Source organism: Saimiri boliviensis, chromosome 6 (genome assembly GCF_048565385.1).
Source record: "Saimiri boliviensis isolate mSaiBol1 chromosome 6, mSaiBol1.pri, whole genome shotgun sequence".
NCBI classification, from domain to species: Eukaryota; Metazoa; Chordata; class Mammalia; order Primates; family Cebidae; genus Saimiri; species Saimiri boliviensis.
Window position 1 is genome coordinate 60,741,495 of NC_133454.1, and position 20,145 is coordinate 60,761,639.

At 49.2% G+C, this 20,145-nt stretch overlaps 1 protein-coding gene across 5 annotated transcripts in view; it reads left to right on the forward strand.

The window, feature by feature from the left end:
- PKNOX2 (PBX/knotted 1 homeobox 2) overlaps nucleotides 1-9,056 on the forward strand; it is a 269,623-nt gene extending 260,567 nt beyond the window's left edge. For all 5 annotated transcript variants that reach the window (XM_039470683.2, XM_039470684.2, XM_074400798.1 and 2 more), the window contains 3 exons: nucleotides 4,635-4,711; nucleotides 5,584-5,762; nucleotides 6,818-9,056. In XM_039470683.2, the coding sequence (XP_039326617.1) occupies nucleotides 4,635-4,711; nucleotides 5,584-5,762; nucleotides 6,818-7,044 (483 nt within the window). In that variant the 3' untranslated portion in view covers nucleotides 7,045-9,056. The remainder of the gene's footprint in view (nucleotides 1-4,634; nucleotides 4,712-5,583; nucleotides 5,763-6,817) is intronic.
- The last annotated feature ends 11,089 nt before the right edge of the window (nucleotides 9,057-20,145 follow it).

Sequence of the window (20,145 nt, forward strand, 5' to 3'; positions counted from 1 at the left end):
ATAGAATGTGGTTGTTTCAAGGACCCCCCTATCTTGGCTGTCTCCTTCTGGGTCTCTGGCCCTCCTGGAGCAGAACCACCCCAGAGTGGTGGCTGGCAGCAGCCCATGCCCCATTAGTTGTCAGGCAGGAGAGGAAGGGGAGAAGCGTGTGGTGGACTCCGGTGTGGCGCTGCTGATGGCAGGAAACCCAGTGGAAGCTCACTCATCTGAATTGGGCTCCATGCCCCACTCCACCAGCAGCTCAGTGTCTACTGATGCTGACAGGCTGGGGCTTCCCATCTACTGTGTCCCATGGTGACCTGGCCCACCAAGGAGTTGGTGAGGTCTGCATGGCTAGGAGGTGGAAGGACAATTGCCAGTGGGCTGTGCATGAAAGAAGTGGCCAGGGACCTGTGAACCAGCACTGGCTTAGCTTCTTTCTGAACCAGTCCATGGGCAGAACTCACTCTTTCAACTAAAAGATGCTTTCAGCATCAGTTTAGTTGAGAGGAGAGCTGTGTTATGGAGCTATAAAGGGAGGTATCAGAGAGAGATGGGAAAGAGTTGAGGTCACATTTCAGAGGAACTTCCTGGTGGCAACTACAGTGCCGTGAAACACCTACTTGGTGTAAATACCATAATTCCCTTCTCTGGAGTCCTTGAGTATTCAACTAGATGATGCCTGAAAGCTTCAGTGCATCGCACAGAGTGAGTCAATGAAGCACACATGCTTACCCTGCACTATCTCATTAAATCATCCCCATGTCCAAGAGGTGGGCACTATTTTGCTATTTTCATCTAAGGATGGAATACATAAAACAAACAAAGGGCTGGGCGTGATGGCTCACACCTGTAATCCCAGCACTTTGGGAGGCAGAGGCGGGTGGATCACCTGAGAACAGGAGTTTGAGACCAGCCTGGCCAACATGGTGAAACCTTGTCTCTACCAAAAATACAAAAATTAGCCGGGTGTGGTGACAGGTGCCTGTAATCTCAGCTACTTGGGAGTGTGAGGAAGGAGAATTGCTTGATCCTAGGAGGTGGAGGTGGCAGTGAGCCAAGATTGTACCACTGCACTCCAGCCTGGGCAACAGAGTGGGACTCCATCTCAAAAAAACAAAAGCAAAAATAAAAAACAAATGTCACACAGTGCTAAGGGGTGGGTCAGGAGTTGATCCCGTCTCCAAAGGTTCTTTACTTCCCGGCAGCCCTGCCCTGCCTGTGAGGTTCCAGCTGTCCTTGAGAAGGCTCTGTCATCTTCTAGTCTGTTCTTTACCTCTTTTTCTTTTTTTCCTTGCTTTTCATGAGCTGTATGTACTTCTTTTTCAAGGAAGGATTGTCTACTTCCAGAGAGCTACTGTCTGGGCCCTTCCCTTCCAACTCCAGGGAGTTCCCTCCAATAATGATCAGAGCACAGCCACTGTGGCTTGATGGTTTGCCATGATCTCATTTGATTCTTCTTCTCGTCCTTGGCCCTGAGCCTGGCCAGTTGTGCTAAAAGGAACGCTGACCCAATCGTGGTCTGTCCAGGGGCCAGGACTATTTTGACTCTGTCCTCAGGAATCATGTGGTCTGAGGCATGTACAAGCTGGACTGCTCCGATGAGCACTCACATGTGGTGCCAGGAATGTTCTGGCTGACACACCTGTTCCCAAAGCTGGGCTAAATGCTGCTCCTCACCCTACGGCCTCCGTCATGTGCATCCTAAGATACTGGTTCCAGGAGGGATAGGTGGTGACTTGCACCAGGGGATGGTAAGGGGCTTATATCCTCGTTCATAAGAGAAAAGCCAGCCAGTTTTGGGTAGCACTGCTTTTCATAGCTCCCCATTGGACTGAAGGATGTTAATCTGCATATTCGTGGCATCCACTTAGAATGGGGGCCCCGGCAGCAGAAGCCTCCTTAGAGACAGCAAACATCATTCTTCCAAGGAAGACTGGAGGATTTCCTTCTCTGGAGGTCTTTAACAGTGGAAGCGCTTCTCATCCAACTGGCTTAAATATAAGTCCTAGTGCAAGGCTCCTGCCTGGAACACCCATCCTCTCCTCTACTAGAATGGCTTGGCCATTCTTCGAAGCTCAACTGAAATCCCCCTCCCTAAGGACTTTCTTCTCTTATCACCAAAGGGGTTCTTAACATGGACTTCCCATTAATAGAGGGGCTTTTTCCTCCTTTTTTTCCTTCCATCTAGTTTGTGAGCTCTTAACTTCAGATCCACTTTGTTTGCCGGCACCTGGCCGCTGGCTCTGCTCAGGAAACAAGCCTGAGCGTCTCGTGCCAGTTCACTCATCAGTTCCCTACACAATCCTTGAATGTTGACCTCTTTGCCTGTCACTGGTCTGCACTCTGGAGATAAACAATGTCTAATAAGATGGGGCCCCTGCCTGAGAGTAGCTCATGGCCTAGTGGGGGACACACATCTTGCCATCTGGTGCGTAAAAAGCAATCATTCAGAGGCCGCGGTGACCAGCTTTGCCTCAGGGAGTTGGGAAGGGCCTTGCAGAGGCTGTGATCTGTGGCAGGCCCTTACAGACGCTCAGAAAGGCACGCGAGGACAGGCGGGAGGACAGGAGGGCCAGCACGTGTCAGGGCATGGAGGCTGAAAGGGCCTCGTGGGACCCAGAAAGGCCAAAAAGTTGCCATATTTTTGCTGCATTCTGTCTACAGACTGGCTGGCCATGGGCAGGGAGGCTGCTTGGCTCTTTCCCACAAATAGAGATATTGGAGCCAGGCACTAGGGCTGGACCCCAGAAGGTGTCAGAGCTCCCAGAGTCCGTGCCCCTCTGCCCCCTGGGGCCGTCTGCATTCTCTCCTCCCATCCTCCCTCTGCTCCTTCCCAATTATAATAAAATTGGCTCCTGTAATGCTGATGTGCCTTCTTTCTTGTTAGAATCTTAATATTATATGAATCACAAATCCCAGCTGCCTTGGCAGGGCAGTCAGGGTCAGAGGTTTGAATTAAAGCAACACACGGTCCTGATCACTTCATTCAGGGGATGCTGAGGCAGGGAAGAGGCTGCTCTCCTTTTCCACTGATATGAGAGTATCACCAAGGCCGCTGATCGCACCTTGTTCCCTTAGAAAGTCTTAAGCACCTTGCAACACCTCCTGATATGAACAGTATTGGTACCTTTTATTAAGCATTTTACAAGTATAATTTCATTTATTTGTTAGATGACTTGATGATGTGTGGTTAAGTGATATCCCTGAGATTTCACAGCTAGTCATAATAGAGCCAGATTGTAAACACCCCCCGTTCCCACCCCCATCTCAGGGACCTTAGACAGCCCAAGCACCACTTCCTAATACCACTCCAATCAAAAGGAATGATTTTAGCCGGAGGATGCTGGATAGCTTGGTCTTCTGCCGTAAGAGCCCCCCAAGCGTCCTCTAGCTTCCAGGACAAAACTCTGACCTATTCTGACATTTGTCACACCTTAATTGCATGCCTACTGGGTGCCAGGCACTGGGCTGTGGCCTGAACAAGTCATAGGGAGGCAGAGACTCAGTCATCACGTGGCCCCCCTCCCAATGGGGTCAGGACCCTCTTCCCACTGCCACCCAGAACCTTCTCATTCTTTAATGTGACCTGTTCAGCCCCCACCCCTCTGGCCAGCACCTGTTTCTCTCCTCCTTCTTAGCCTCTATAGCTTCTATAGTGCTCATTGCCCAAACCACAGCATCAAGTGCTCTGTTTTTGCTTTCTTTCATTCAGCAGGCATTTGTCTGTCATTTGTATGTGGAAGGCACTGGGGATACATTCAGTATCCCAATGCCCTCATGACGCACAGTCTGAGAGAAGGGGACAGAGGCATAGTCAGTGCATGGCCTGCAGCATGCGGGGGACTCAGAGAGACACATCGCCCGCTTTTTTTCTTGCCTCCACTCAGTCTTGTAAAAAGTGGCATCTTAAAGCAATGGAAGGAAGACTGGACCCAAACTGGAAGACCTGAGCTGGTGCTACCATCTGGGGGACACTGGAGGTGTCATTCCATCTCTTCATCTGCAAAGTGGGAATAACGATACCTAACCTGCCTACCTTTCAGAGTTTTAATGAGCTGCTTTATTAAATAAAAGTATGATTTTTCATGAATAAAATGCATGAAGGCATTTTACAGGTTATAAAGCACTACGCAAGTAGCACTTATCATTGTATTTCTCTTCTGTCTCCTAGCAATGCCTAGCATAAATCTGGGCACATAGTAGATGTTCAGTAAATATCAGTTAACTTAAATTTAGCCATTCACCCCGCTTACTGTCTTCTATGGGCGTTTGAGGCCATTGGAAACCCTAACACTAGCAATGCCTGCCCTGCCTGCTGGGGGCGGCAGTGAGGATCAAGTGAGAAGGACATGCCTTGGAAGCTATCAGTACTGAACCATCCTGGCTCTTGGGAAACCTCCCCAGCTCCCCATTGTGGGGGGTCGGCTGAGGGGGCTGGCCAGCCCAGGATGTGGAGTCTCAGGCGTGGGGCAGCCTTCCTCCAAGCCATAGGTCCATTCTCTGTGGGGAGCAAACATGACACTCTCCCTGTCTGGGTTCCCACACCACTCGGGCTGCCTGGCTCAGGACAGTGCCCATGGCATGGGCACAGTCTCTCAGGGACCCAGACCAGCATGTGCCCAACCCTCACTAGCCTCCACCTCTCATTTCAGCACCCCTACCCCACAGAGGACGAGAAGCGGCAGATCGCAGCCCAGACCAACCTCACCCTCCTACAAGTAAATAACTGGTGAGTTTGCACCACCTGCATGCAGCCGCTCAGATCTAGGGGCTACTTTCTGGGCAGGGGAACATGTAGCGGGAAAAGAGACTCGAATGCCCAGATCTGCCTCAATCTCAGCCCACCTACCATGCCAGTCCCCCATTTGGGCTAGAAGCAGGAAGCAAGAATCAACACTGGCACCTGTGGCTTCATCTGCAGCTTCTCAGCGCCCTCTGCTGGGACATTGTGTCAGGCACGTCCCTGGAAGCTTCTTGAGGAATAGAAAACCCACACCCACCCGAACACCCAGCCCACCTGCACTGCAGAGACAGACAGGATTGCCTGCACCCATGGACTGGAGGCCAGTGGTCATCTAGTCTACCCTGCCCCCATGCGAACTGAAACTAAAACATGCTGCAAAGCTGAGAGTGGGGAGAAGTAGGAAGAGTAGCCATTCTGATCCCACAGGGATCTTGACTTTCCCAGTCTCTGTGCCTGGCTGGGCTGTCATGGGGAGCTCAGAGAGCAAGGTCTGGCTGGATGGAAGTAGACTCCAGAGTTGGAGGCCCTAATTCAAGCCCCCGGCCCTCTGGAGAGAAGTCAGAGGTTGGTACCACACTCTCCTCTGTTCAAGCTGGCAGATCTTGAGCAGGGATTTCTGAACACCCCCCTCCACCCCACCATGTGCTCTTGCCATACGACTTTGTGGTTACCAAGCCCTGGGAGATTTCATGAACTTCTCAGTACCCAGGGCCATTCTCCCTGCTAGGCTTTCATATCCTATACGGGAACCCCAGTCTGCTGTGTAATGAAGTTTGAAGGCAACTTCACCCTTCCTGCCCCCACCCAAAGGCCATGCAGGCGGTGACTAACCAAGTCTCCACTTTACCCCTGGGTAGGTTCATCAATGCCCGGAGGCGCATCCTGCAGCCCATGCTTGATGCCAGCAACCCAGACCCTGCCCCCAAAGCCAAGAAGATCAAGTCTCAGCACCGGCCCACCCAAAGATTCTGGCCTAACTCCATTGCTGCGGGGGTGCTGCAGCAGCAGGGTGGTGCCCCAGGGACAAATCCCGATGGTAAGAACTGGGGCTGAGTGCACCCTAAACAAGGGCAGGCGGGTTGCTCCTGGAGTTTCCTCAGCTCAAGCTGTGCAAAGATTCAAGGGCTATCTCCTTACCTGGGCTCCTGTCCCTGCTCTGTCATAGTGATTATCCTTCCCCAAAGCCTTAAAGAAGGGGATGTTTTTGTACATAATTTAACAGACCAGATGCACTCTCATAAAGACAAGCGGGAGTTGGTGGTCACTCAAGTCAGTGACTTCTCAGCAGAGCCCCCTGCCCCCGACCATGTGCGCACCCATCTGAGTTCCTTAGCACCAATCAGTATCTGCACAGCTCCCCCAGAGCCAAGGCCATCTATAAATATCAATGCAGGCAGCTGGCTCGTGAACAGAGGCCAGGCAGAGCTCTGTTTTCCCAGCCTCTCCATCACACCCTCCATACACACTTTTCTAATTGCCAGTCGCCTAGTGCACCATGAATAATTCAATGAGCCAGACATTTTATAGCTTGGCACATGAAGACAGCTCTGCATGGGGAATGGGATGTGGGTGTGCGTGTGTGCACACATATCCTCATGCACAAGTGTATGTGTGTGGTTGCACACAGGTTTCTTTGTGATGGGCCATCATCTTATGAGGTATGATGGGAAAAAAACAGATTTAGGGGGCTAGACCAACCTGGGAGAGAATTTCAGTTCTGTCATCACAGACAGTGTCATCTTGAGCTAATGACTTGACTGTCTGAGACTCAGTTTCCTCCTCTTTATAATGGGGGATAGTAACACCAGCCTTACAGAACTGTTAAAAAGTCAAAAGTGGTTAACACATAAAGAAAATGCTCAGTGAATGGTGGCTGGGAGAGCTGCTTCCTGAGATGGGGCAGGAAGTAGCTGACAAGCGAATGGATGGGAGACTTCACACCAGGGCATTGTCCAGCTCAGGCTTCAGCAGCCCTAGAAATGAGGAGTTCACTGCTCTGTGAGCAAGTCCATTAAACCCTGTCCATCACAGACGTGCTGGCCCTGACCGGCCACCCCTGCCTTCTCCTGACCCTTGCCTTCCCTCACGCAGGTTCCATCAACCTGGACAACCTGCAGTCCCTGTCCTCAGACAATGCCACCATGGCCATGCAGCAGGCTATGATGGCTGCACACGATGACTCATTGGATGGGACGGAAGAAGAGGATGAGGATGAGATGGAAGAGGAGGAAGAGGAGGAGCTGGAGGAGGAGGTCGACGAGCTGCAGACGACGAATGTCAGCGACCTGGGCTTGGAACACAGTGACTCCCTGGAGTAGTCGGTCAGCCCAGATGGCACTGATCACCAAGCAGGAGAGGAGTGTCGCCGGGAGGCCTTCAGGGTGGGGGGGAAGGGGACACGGGCAGGCAGCACCAAGGGAGTTGGGCCCTAGCTTCCCCAAATCAGTAGCTTGAAGAAAGGCAGAGGAGACACCTGTTCCTTCCCAACCACCGAGCTTCAATGAGGATCCCAGCCCCACTTCCCCGGAACTGCAGAGGACTCTGTTTGGCTGGGCCAGTCGAGCAGCCTGTGTGGAAAGCCAGGACTGAGATCTAGACTCACCAAATCCCTGAGGACGGATGGCACCCACGGCCCCACCCACAGAAGGACTTGAGCTGTTTACAAGCCTTGCACTGTGAGCAGATTGGTGCTGTTCACAGAGTGGGCCTTTGCCGGGGGCAGACTGAGAAGGAAAGGGAGAGGCAAAGGGGGTCTGGGTTTCCTCCCCAGAAGGTTCTCAGCTCCTTTGACAGACATTCAAGGGCAGGAGGCAGCCCCAAAGCATGACCAGTGGGCAGAGGAGTGGGAGGGCCTGAGGCATCACATCCTGTAGATCAGAATGGGATGGAATCCACCGGGTTCCAGCTCATCCCTCCAAGGCCCTGTCTCTGCGCACAGCAACCATGGACGTGGGAGAGAGGGATGGGAGCCACGGTGCCCTTCACTGTCTCCTGGAAACTAATTGTCAGCTGGTGGGCTCAACCTGTGGGAGGTTAAAAGAGGTCCCTTCTCCTGGGTTGACTCCAGGAGCCAAGGAGATGGCAGACCCTGGGCTGGGAGCCATGTCAAGGTGACTTTGGGGCCACAGCTGTCCCTAGGTGGTCACAGAACTCAGCCCCTGTAACAACAGGACAATGGAGTTTTATCCTAGATGTTCCCTCCCTCAGTGTTCCACACCCTCCATAGACCTCCAGAGAAGGCGGAACCAGGTTATCTGGGAATCTTTCCACCCCGCAGGTCACCACAGCCATCCCTCTACTCCCAGGCTGGCTCCATCAGCCTCCAGCTTCCTTTCCTCATTCTGTCCTTCAGAGAAGGCAGAAGAAGCATTGGAAAGCATCTAGTCCAGTGGGAAGCTAGGGGTTGGAGAAGGTGCTACATCCCTCTTCCCATCAATATCCAAAATGTAGGAGAGAGCCCGGAAAACGGCACTCAAGAGCCTGTGGGTGTGCCCACCCCATCCACCCAGAGGTTCTAACCCTGCTTGCCACAGCCCTGGAGGGACTGGGGCCCCTGGAAGGGGCCTGTCCACCCTAACACATGCCCTCCCACCCACCTTCCAGACCCCCTTGGTTGGCACCCTCTCCTCCCATTCCCTCTCACCCCATGGCTGTGAATAACAGGACTGGTCACACGTGTGTTTTCCATCGGGTTTAATTTAATGGACATGCAGTTTCATTTGTAAATTGTGCATTCGCCATCTCCTTCAGTGGCAGGATGTGAGCGGCTACCTGGCTCAACTGGAGGGGACCCTTGGGGCCCTCTGGGGCTTCCCCTCCTCCACCTGGTTGGGGTAGAGCAAAAGGATGGTCACTCTTCCGAGGTCTCCCTGAAATGAATGTATTTCTCCCCCAAAAGAGCTGATATTTAATGTTTTAATAGGGATTTTTGAGAAACAAATAACCTTATTTATAATCTGGGTGATCCAATCATTTTTTACTCCCTTTTGATGCCATACATAGAGGAAAGTCTAGCTTTTTTGGCGTGAGACTTTTACAATGTGCAGTGGGATAAAGCGCATTTTCTTTTCTGGTTCGTTTTTCTTAACAAGCACACACACACACACACACACACACACACACACACACAGAGACACACACACACACCCCGTTCCACCCACCACCTGGACAGGCGTCCCACAGCACGGGCACACTGGCACACAGTTGCCCATGTCTCTTCCTCCCAGCCCCTCCACCTGCCTAATGTTATGCAACCTCCTTCTGATGTATCCACCAAACCAGTACTGAATGTGGCCGAGACGTTTTCAGTAAATCTTATTACCTACCGTAACGCTGGTGCACAATTCTCTTTCTGTGGTTGCTGTGGCAATCCTTCGCTGTTTTCATGGGACCTGAGACCAGACAGAATTTCGAGGCCTCAGTATACACCTGACTACCCAGGGAAGGGGACAAGGTAGATGAGCTTCCCGCGTGAGCTCAGCTGAGCTGTCTGGGGAGGAAGAGCCAAGTCCAGCACACTCAACTTGGAGCGGCCAGTGCTAAGGCAGAGCCAGGGAGACAAGGCAGGGAAGCTCTGCCCTGCCCTCTCCTGACAGCTTCCTCGACCACAGCGGAAGCTCTGAATTTGGTCCCTCTTGTCCACCACACTCCACCTCCCTCGAAGGCCTCTGCTTTCCGGTCTCCATCCTCGGCTCAAGAGGGTTTTTCATGATTGAAGCTGGTGCCACCATGGCCCCACACCCAGCCTTCAGTGCCCACTGTTTCCTCATCAGCAGGTGAAAGTCCCAGGCAGCAGGAGGTAGAGGCAGTCTTGGCTGCCATCTTTCACCCTGGAGCTATGTCCAGGAGCCTGCCCTTGAATCCCAGGGGTCAGCACCATAATCCCCCAGGCAAGAAGAAACTCAGGGGCAACTGATCTCCTTACAGAAGTGAGAGGCAGGCCTTCTTGTCACCTCCAGAGGAAAGGGTTCCTTCTTTAGCCACCCTTGCTGAGAGGTCTGGGGCATCTGTTTAGAAGCAGAATGTGCCTTGCTCACATTCAGGGATGCTGGAGAGTTTGCACTTACTGGCAGATCCCCCTAGGGCCAGGTGGAAGATAGGGAAGCCAGTGGTTGATTATACAGGCAAAGGGGGCTCTGGCCAGCTCTAGTGGCCTTCCCTGAATCACTGCCCTCAGGGAGCCCAACCTCCCTCCCCATCGTCACACCTGGAGAGAGTTCTGCAAACTCAGCAGAAACCCCTGCTCTCTGGGCAGACCAGGAAAATCTCAAGAACTATAAGTTGATTGGAACCTCACCTCCAGAGCTGGGAAAACAAGTCTTTTAAGATAGTGGTTTCTAAGGAACACACTGCTAAAAGATATGCTGACAAACAAAAACCAAAAAGTTCCATGCCCAAATTAGCCTGAGATTAATTGTATATTGTATCTTGTTAGCAGAGTTTCATCATGCACATTATTATACTAAAGGCTCTGAAAAATCCTGCAGGAAAGAAACCTGTTTAACTTTGTTTCAGTTGTTCCCAGATTAGTTTGCTCCACCCCCTCCTTTTATTTTGCAAGTAATAACGGTTCAAGTCATATCAATATTCCACAAAACACACTTTAGGGAACACTATTCTAAAGAAATTGCAGAGTAACCCGTCCTACATGCTCCCTCCTTTTTTTTTTTTTATCAAGTTCTGCCATCTTTTCAACCATGCTGCCAACTGAAAGTGGGCTTCTTTTTTTTTAATTAATTTTTTTAATTAAATTTTTTGAGACAGGGTTTTACTCCCATCACCCAGGCTGGGGTGCCATGGCTCACTGTAACTTCTACCTCCCAGGCTCAAGCGATTATCCTGCCTTGGTCTCCTGAGTAGTTAGGCTATGGTGTGTGCCACAAGGCCCACCTAATTTTTTGTTTTGTTTTGTTTTTTGTAGAGATGGGGTTTTGTCATATTGCCCAGGCCGGTCTCCAACTCTTGAGCTCTAGTGGTCTGCCTGCCTCAGCGTCCCAAAGTGCTGGGGTTTCAGGTGTGAACCACCACTCCTGGCTGAAAAGGGGCTTCTTAAATCACTTGAGATGTAGGTAGTTGTGTTTTGAGGAGCCAACAACCTCTCTCTGTGCATGATCCAAATGCTACCCGACCTAAGGAAAAGACACGCCATAATCCCTGTGGAAATACAAGAGATGGACAATAGGGTGAGCGGTAGGGGAAGGTTGCCTTTATCCCATAATAGAACTCCAGTATCAGGGTGCTGGCAACTGCTCAGACTGACTTCTGCTCCCCACCCCCGACCCATCAGGAAAGACCATTCAAGTTCAGAGATCCTGCTCATGGGAGTTGGTGGCCAGAGCTCAACTTCCTTACCAAGGATCCCCTCTCCTGCCTTGCATGGGGGCCCCAAGGAGGGCCATGAGTGCCACACTGCAGCCGGCTCAATTCATTCTTGATGAGTTGCTCATTCTTTCAACATGCATTTAGTGAGCCCCAAATCTGTCCCAAGCACTGTTGTACAAGGATACAGCTGTGGCTGACAAAGACAGAGTTCTTTACTTCAGGGAGTTTACATTCCACTAGAAAAAGACTGATACTGTGCCCGGTGCCGTGGCTCACACCTGTAATCTCAACACTTTGCTTGTCCAAGGTGGGAGGATCACTGAGCCCAGGATTTTAAGACCAGCCTGGGGAAATAGCAAGGCTCCCCCATCTCTATTATTTTAAAGTATATATATAAGAAGAAAGAGAAAGATTGAGACGGAAAGGGTGCTTGTAGCATCCCTGTAATGGCTGTAACTATGATCTCATCCTTAGCACAGAGAGCTCAGACTTCATCATTCGGAGTTGCAAAGCAGGAAACTCAGCTCCACCATGAGGTTCAGGTTAAATACAATTTTCAGACCTGTTTTGAACCATATATTGTTTTTTAAAAATTGTGTGCCAACATTTAAGACGTAGAAGGTTAGACATTTAAAAATCAGATTTCTGTCTTCTGAAAAATCAGGCAATCAGGCAACTTGGGACCTCAATATTCCCATGTGGCCATGATCAACCGTAGCTGAATTAACTGCTGCCCGCTAAGGCACGTTCTCCATGTCAGTGGGACATCTGCGGCCCCTGTGGTCTCCCAAACACTGAGACTGAGGGTTCATTGCCATTTATTATTGGTTGCTACTATTTGGGAGGCTGGTCGGTTAGTTATGCTTCTCCACACCCCCTTTTTTTTCCTTTCCCTGCAATACCTAAGTGGTTGTTTTTAAGAAGGGGAATATTTATACCCATTTCTCCATCAAGAGTAGGAAAACAAGATAGTCCAAGCGGGAGGACCCTGTCTTTGGTAGGAAATATTGGAGAGAATGTATTAGTTTGTGGGCATAAAGATACTCCTACCTTTCATTGTAAAGTATACCTGTGTCTCATATCCAGATAGCTTTATTCATACATTATCTGCCCACCTTGCCTCCCCAGGCAACAATGAGGCTTGGGGCATAAAAATCACCAGGGTTGCTAGTTATAGATACAATGTAGGTTCCACAACCAGTGTTTGCCTCAGATAGCTAGGCAGGAGATGCCCAAAGACTTGGAGGAACATTGCTCTCGGAAAATAGTTTTCAACTCTCGGCCAAACGTGGTAGCTCACACCCATAATCCCAGCACTCTGGGAGGCTGAGGCTGGTAGACCACATGAGGTCAGGAGTTTGAGGCCAGCCTAGCCAACATGGTGAAACCTGTCTCTACTAAAAATACAAAAATTACCCAAATGTGGTGGCGCACACCTGTAGTCCCAGCTACTCTGGGAGGCTGGGGTATGAGAATCATTTGATCCCGGGAGGCAAAGGTTGCAGTGAGCTGAGATTGTGCCCCTGCATTCCAGCCTGGGTGACAGAGTGAGATTCTGTCTCAAAAATAAAAATTTAAAAAATAATAATTTTCAATTGTCATTTGAAGCTCTTTGCATGATAGCTGCTCCTTTAACTTCCTTTGGCCAGAGAGACTACCACCCTCAAGCCAGTTATTCATTCAGTATGAATTTCCAGGTGCCCACTATGTGCCCGGTGTCCTACTAGGGACAAAGAATGAAGAACTTTGCAGAGCACCACAGACCAAGGCACCGAGCACTGAGGACTGACAGAATGTCGATCACCTCACACGGTGCATTTCCACTTGGAGACCTTATTTTCATCCCACAGACGAGGCAGGTTTTATTATACCACTTTCAGGTGTATCTTATATGTTTTATTTCTTAGCCTCTCTCTGGGCCAATCTCATTTAGTCCCTTTGCAAATTAAATGCATCTCATTAAATCAAACCCATTTAGGACAATGCCCTTCAGGTGTGTGCATCTTAGTACATCTTTCATTTTAAGACAAGTGTTTGATTTATTTTTCATCTCATTACACTCTTTAAAATTATGTGCATCTCATTACACTCAACGCACTGAGACAACTTATTTCTGGTATAGACATTACACCCAGTATTAGCTGGCAAGAATATGATTTTTTTATTTCATTACAAGCCTTACAATTTATGTACATCTCATTACAATCAGCCATTTAAGACAATTCCCTTCAGTTATGTGTATCTCATTATACCTTTTCATTTTCACATTTTTTTCATCTTATTATTCAGAGAACCTACTACAGGTGTGTATGCCTCACATCCACCTGTTATTCCTGTGAATTTCTAGGTAGCTGTTTCCACTGATGTGCTGCAAAATTTTTATTCTACCAAATTCATTTAAGGCCAGCTCTGCCCATCTGTGGGCCTCCTCTGATCCCTTTGCACAGGAAAGAACAATAGGTTCCCCTGGATGCAACTGAGATTCTTTCCCCTACACACAGGGACCCTCTAAAGCAACTTCCCTCATTTGCACATTGAGGGTATTAGAGGAGTGGCACAAGGAGCCCCTTCAGCTGATAGCTGATGAAATGCTACTCTTGTGGATGATAGCTCAGCAGCTTCCCAGCTCCTCCTGGGAATGCAGCTTTCCTCCTTGGAAGCCACCCGCCCTGCTGGAGAAGCTGACATTGACATCACTGGCCAGCTTCCAACAGCCAGTCCGCTTCACACGTCTTGCTTCCTTTTCGACTGGATAACACTGTGAATCATGTAGGAACACATTTTGGAAGGAGGTGAAATATTAAATAACTGCTCTGTTATGATGGAATCTTCCCCGCCTCCAAACCCAATGGGTGTCTTCGTCTCTCCTCCAACCCCTAACCCAGCGATTCTCAGCTGGAGTGCACTTTAGAATTGCTGAGCAAGCTTTAGTTGCAGGTGCCCAAGTTCTATCCTCCATCTACTAAGTCAGAAACCCACAGGGTTGGGTACAGGTAGGTGCATTTTTAGTAGCACCCCGGAGATTCTCAACCTGATTCCACAAAAGGATCGGCAGTGAGTCGCTCTGAGCAGAAAACACCTGATGCTCTCAGTATTGCTCATCTCAGCTGAATTTGCGTCTTAACAGGAATCCAAGCCTAGAGTTAGAAAACAATCATTTCTCAGTTGTGAAAAGGGTACTGTGGGTCAGCAAACCCAACTCACCCATGCCACATAGGAATCCCACCCACAGAACACTAAATTGTCATCTCTTGGCCAGACACAGTGGGTCACACCTGTAATCCTCACAATTTGGGAAGCCGAGGCAGGAGGACCACTTGAGCCCAGGAGTTTGAGACCAGCCTAGGCAACTCCAAGTGAACCCCCAGGTCTCTACTATATCTATATCTATATCTATATCTATATCTATATCTATATCTATATCTGTATCTATATCTGTATCTATATCTGTATCTATATCTGTATGTATGTATATATATATATATATATATATATATATAGTTAGGCATGGTTGCCTGTGCCTGTGGTCTCAGTTACTCCGAAGGTTGAGGTGAGAAAACTGCTTGAGCCCAGGAAGTTGAGGCTGCAGTGAGCCATGATCATGCCACTGCACTCCAGCCTGGGTGACAGAGCAAAACCCTGTCTCAAAAAAAAAAAAAAAAAAAAAAAAAGGCATTTCTCTTTACCTTACACTGCCCACTACCTGCCAGGTCAAAGAAGGCCAAATGGTTACACAGAGCCGACCCACCCCTCCAATTTCCACCCAGTGATCTGAGTGAGCTCTGCCTTCTGCAGACAGAGGGAATATGTAGGAACCCTCCAGACTGCACACTTGTGGTCTTCAGGGCTTATGTAATTTACGGGAGCAGCAGTTCAGGAGATTACAGAGCCTTTCTCCAACCTCTTAACCTCATCATCATGTTCCCACCTGTCTCGCCTATCCATAAAGTGCGGGAGGCTTCCCTGAGCATGTCTGTGGTGGTCTGTGTGTTTTTCTTCCGTGAGCCCACCCATCTCTTTGCCAGTGGAAGTAGAGTCTGTTCTCTAAGCTCAAAAATAAATGTGACTTTTCACCATCCCTCCTCCACCCCTTCCCTTGAGTGAACCTGCTGAGGAATCAGAATACACTCCCACTCTTGCCTCTTCACTTTGTCTTCTTGTCCAGATGTATTGGAGGCCGCTAGTTCCAAAATCAGCAAGTCCCAGGGCTCCCTGGACTACCACTAAGCAGGGTTTACTGAGGATAAAGGGTAGGTGTAAAGCTGGTTTTAGGCTGGACGAAGTGGCTTAGGCCTGTAGTCCCAGCACTTTGGGAGGCTGAGGTTGGTGGATCACTTAAGGTCAGGAGTTCCAAACCAACCTGGCCAACATGGTGAAACCCCATCTCTACTAAAAATATTTTTTAAATTAGCAGGGCATGGTGGTGGGTGCCTATAGTCCCAGCTACTTGGGAGGCTGAGGCAGGAGAATCACTTGAACCCAGGAGTTGGAAGTTGCAGTGAGCAGAGATCATGCCATTGCACTCAGTCTGGGCAACAAGAGCTAAACTTTGTCTCAGGAAAAAAAAAAAAAAAAAAAAAAAAAAAAAAAAAAAAAAAAAAGCTGATTTTAGGGGAACAGGCTGCACCTGTCTTGTTTTGATTCTGTTTTGTTTTCAGGTCTTTTGTGCCTGTCGAATTGAAAAAATGATCACGTCCCCAGGGCTAAAGAGGCCACAGAACCAGCCCTTTCTCTATGGTTTTTGAAGTTTACTAGAAAAAAATAAAAGTCACACTTCACTGAGCACTTAGCATATCTGCTAAACACTAAAGATGATTTAAAACAACTGTGGGAGAATTACTAGTATTATCATTAATATTAGTATTCCCATTTTTTAAAATGAGGAAACCAAGCCTCAGAGAAATTAAGTAATTTTCTAAAAACTTATTTAGCTTAATACGTATCTAGAGCTGGATTTGAACTCAAGGCACAAAACCCATGCTCCTTTTAGGAGATAAGCTGCCTCCCCAGTCCTTGGCTGACCCAGGCTGGTCTTTGGAGTCAGAGAGGCCCCCTCCCCGTCCTCAAATCCCAAGAGGTGCCTGTATGCCTGCACCTGCCTATACCCTTCTCCATGGTCCCAGATGAAACAGCATCCAAAGATGTGTGCTTCAAACCCCAGCCTGCTTCTCCCACAGCAGACCATAGACCCTGTCGCCTACCAGCTCCATCTCCATTTTGGGGAGAAGGAGCAGGACTCACGTCCTCTGAACTTAAGAAATGGCTCTTGGTACTATTCAAGTAGCTCTGCTATGGGAGGGGGTCAGAAAGCAAGCCCTGGGGGAGAGGCTGCTGCTGGGATAAAGGAGGGGCAGTAGCACCACCAACTGCACCGTTGGTGATGGTTGCACAGATGTGTCGTAGAGATTGGTGTGTGTCAGGAAATGTTGAGTCCCGGTGGCCTGTCAGTGATGACAGCTGACATCTAAACCTTCTCTCCTGACATGCACAGCTGATTCCTTTTTTTCTTGCTTGGAAGGCAAGACCAGGTTTTTAGGTTCTTAGGGTCTTAGACTTGACTGCTGAGAGTAAGGGCAAAACAGGTTGGAAGATGGAAGAAGAAAGACAAAGGGAAGGAAGTTAATCCCCAGGAGAGAGGCAAGAGCCGGGGGAGTCAGTGGAGAGGAGAGGACAAGCCGGGAGACCCTGAGGTATTGTCAGATCAGGAACACTTTGGTAGGAAAAAACAAAATGACCCCGTTCAAGGAGGAGAGAGGAGAGAGGCAGAAGTGGAAACACACCGGACTGGACTGGCGTAGAGACACTGGGCTCCTCCATAACTTGCTTCTTTGGTTTTGTGATTCATTTTCCTGTTCTCTGGGAGGCTAGGAATGAAAGAGAGGCGCAGGACACAGGGGTAAAGAGAAAGGGAGAGAGAGAGAGACTAGATGTGCATGTGTCTCTGGGGTTTTTCAGACAAAGCTATTATCAAAATGCCAACCAGCTCCTGCCTGGCTAATTTGCATATTCCATGCTGTGCTCTTTGAAACAGAATGAATATGCATGAGGGCTTGGGCGGGGTGCAGAGCTGCGGGGCTGTGGGCTAAGGTGGCTCATTGTTCTTTTAGAAGAAAGGCATTAGAAGGAAGCCAAAACACCTTCCCAGCGAGCAGAGTGGCCTCGGCTTCCTTTCTCTGATGAAGCCGAGGATAGCAAATCTCAGGCTCAGAGAGACAGAAACCCTAACAACGGTTCTCTCATCATCTCAAGGAAATAATCAGGCGCCATCAAGAACGCAAGTATCTCTTCTCCAAGAGTAGCATTTAATTATTCTCCACACCAAGCATACGAATTATGGAGGCTGACTGGGGGATGAGAGTCACCTCTCCTGGCTTCCCTGGAAACGAGGCTGCCACTCCCCATTTCTTACTTCTGCTGCACAGAAAGCTGGGCATCCTGGGGTGCTTTTTGCCTTTGACCTCTGGTAAGACCCCTAAAGCTCTCAGTGACCAGGCTGTTGTGGGAGTGCTGGGACATAGTGGGTGCTCAAAAGAGGCGTGGGCGTGGACTCAGTGAAGTCCATTAAGACTTGGAGGCCGCCAGTTCCAAAATCAGCAAGTCCCAGGGCTCCCTGGACGACCACTAAGCAGGGTTTAATGAGGATAAATGAGACATCAGGAGGGCCAGGTCTTCTCATTAGCAGTCTCCATTCCTTCTTCCCTGACCACTAGTGGGAGATAGTCCTTCTCCAGACATCAGTCCAGCGAATATGAAAAGGGTTTATTCAACTTTAAAAATCCAATTTGTCCCACAAACTTAGAGTCACAAAATGCTCCCTTTGGGTTTTCTTTCTGAAATATCACATTGGTCTCCTGAAGTAGAGATGAAAAGTTAGGGAGAAATGTTGGAATATTCCATTTGAAAAATAGTTTTCCTGAAAGATCATTTGTTTCAATTACACATAAATAAAGGCTGGCCTCTGGCCGGGCACAGTGGCTCACTCCTGTAATCCCAGCACTTTGGGAGGCCGAGGCGGGCAGATCACCTGAGGTCAAGAGTTCCAGACCAGTCTGGCCAACATGGTGAAATCTCATCTCTACTAAAAATACAAAAAATTAGCGGGGTGTGGTGGCGGGCACCTGTAACCCCAGCTACTCAGGAGGCTGAGGCAGGAGAATCACCTGAACATGAGAGGCAGAGGTTGCAATGAGCCAAGATCGTGCCATTGCACTCCAGCCTGGGCGATAAGAGTGAAACGCCATCTCAAAATAAATAAATAAATATAAAGGCTGGTCTCTGGCTCCATGGTGGAGTTTTCTCATTTTTTTTTTTTTTGAGATGGAGTCTCGTTCTCTTGCCCAGGCTGGAGTGCAGTGGCACAATTACATTTCACCGCAGTCTCCACCTCCCCAGTTCAAGCGATTCTTTTGCCTCAGTCTCCTGAGTAGCTAGGACTACAGGCATGCACCACCACAGCCAGCTAATTTTTTGTATTTTTAGTAGAGATAGAGTTTCACCATGTTGGCCAGGCTGGTCTCAAACTACTCACCTCAGGTGATCTGCCCATCTCAGCCTCCCAAAGTGCTGGGATTACATGGGTGAGCCACTGCACCCGGCCCTATGGTGGAGTTTTGTTACAGAACTTGACCAGACTAGGCCTAGCAAAATCCTTTAGTTCATGGGGACATACCTCATTTATAGGCTGTATTTGCCAGACAGACCTCTGACCTACCTAGGAGGGCTCCCTGCAGACCTTGGCTCTCAGATACACTTTGTCGAGTGTGCACATCCTAGATGTGACTTGAGTTTTGTAATCAAGACTGACTGGGGCCTGAAAATCTGTTCATTCTTGGGACTCTTCCCTAAGGTTTCTGCAATCCAGAAGGGCGAAAAGCCAAAGAAAGACAACTAGGTTCACCTATCCACAAATTCCCTAGATTCAGTACTGAAGAGTCAAGGCTTCAGTAACTCTGAAAACCTAGGGCAGAGCTTCTCCAATCCTTGATGCAAATACCAGTTGCAACAAGATTTGGCTTAATATGTAGTAGAGCTGCATTTGAACTCAAGGCACAAACCCAGGCTCCTTTTGGGAGAAGAGCTGCCTCCTTTTTAAAGGGAGACCTTATTAAAATGCAAATTCTGACTCAGTAGGTCTGGGGCGGGGCCTGAGACTTTGTATTTCTAACAGGCTTCTAACACCAGTGCTGCTGGTCTGGAAACCATGCTTTGAGTAGGAAGAACACAGGGAAGGGCAATGCAAAACCGTAAGGAACTGATTTCATATTCCCCCTTAAACTCCAGGCACACACGAGAGAGAAAAGAGGAGCTACTGTTCCCAGCCTGTCCTGCTCACCTCCTCCTAGCCTGAGCGTATCCCTGACACTCAAGATTTATTTTTAACTGCCAGCAGCTTTGATTAGCTTGTCTCTGCTGCTTCAGACACCTGCTGGCAGGATAAATTGGGGGAAAGGAGTGGCTGACCCAGATCTGACAAATCTGAGGCAGGAAGAAAAGTTCTCAGGAATTCGCTACTTCCCCTTTGCTGAGGCTGGTGAAAACCCCATCACCCGCAGAGTGCTAAACTTGCAAATGACCTCACACCACCAGTGACCCTTGGCATGTTTTGCCTTAGCATCAGTGAACTGCAGCACTGAACCCATGCCCTTTTGTCACAGGACTAATGGTCACGTCCATGCTCCTACGGCAGCCAGGGCTCTATCTGTGGAGAAGCTCTGCTCCGTGTGGATGCCTGGATTAGAGCTATAGGCATTGCAGCAGCTGTCCTGGTGGGTAAGTCTCTGTCACCCCAAGCTAACATTGCTAGTGTTCTGCTTCTAGAAAAGCAGAGGCGCAGGAAGGGAGGCAGGGCACTGGGAGTGCCTTCTGTGTCCCCTAGATGGATTCTGTGGCCTTCTGTGGAGCTGTGGATGTGATAAAGTATGGCTTTCCCTGAGCATGCTCAGTTCAAGCAGACACTAAACTCCTAGGAATCAATGGAGGTCTCACTGGATAAGAAGCCTAAATGCCAATCTGACTCTACCACTTCCTACACGGCCTTGGGCCAGCTTCTGAACATCTCTGCTGCTTCGTTTCCTCCTCTGCAAAATCAGGATCATACC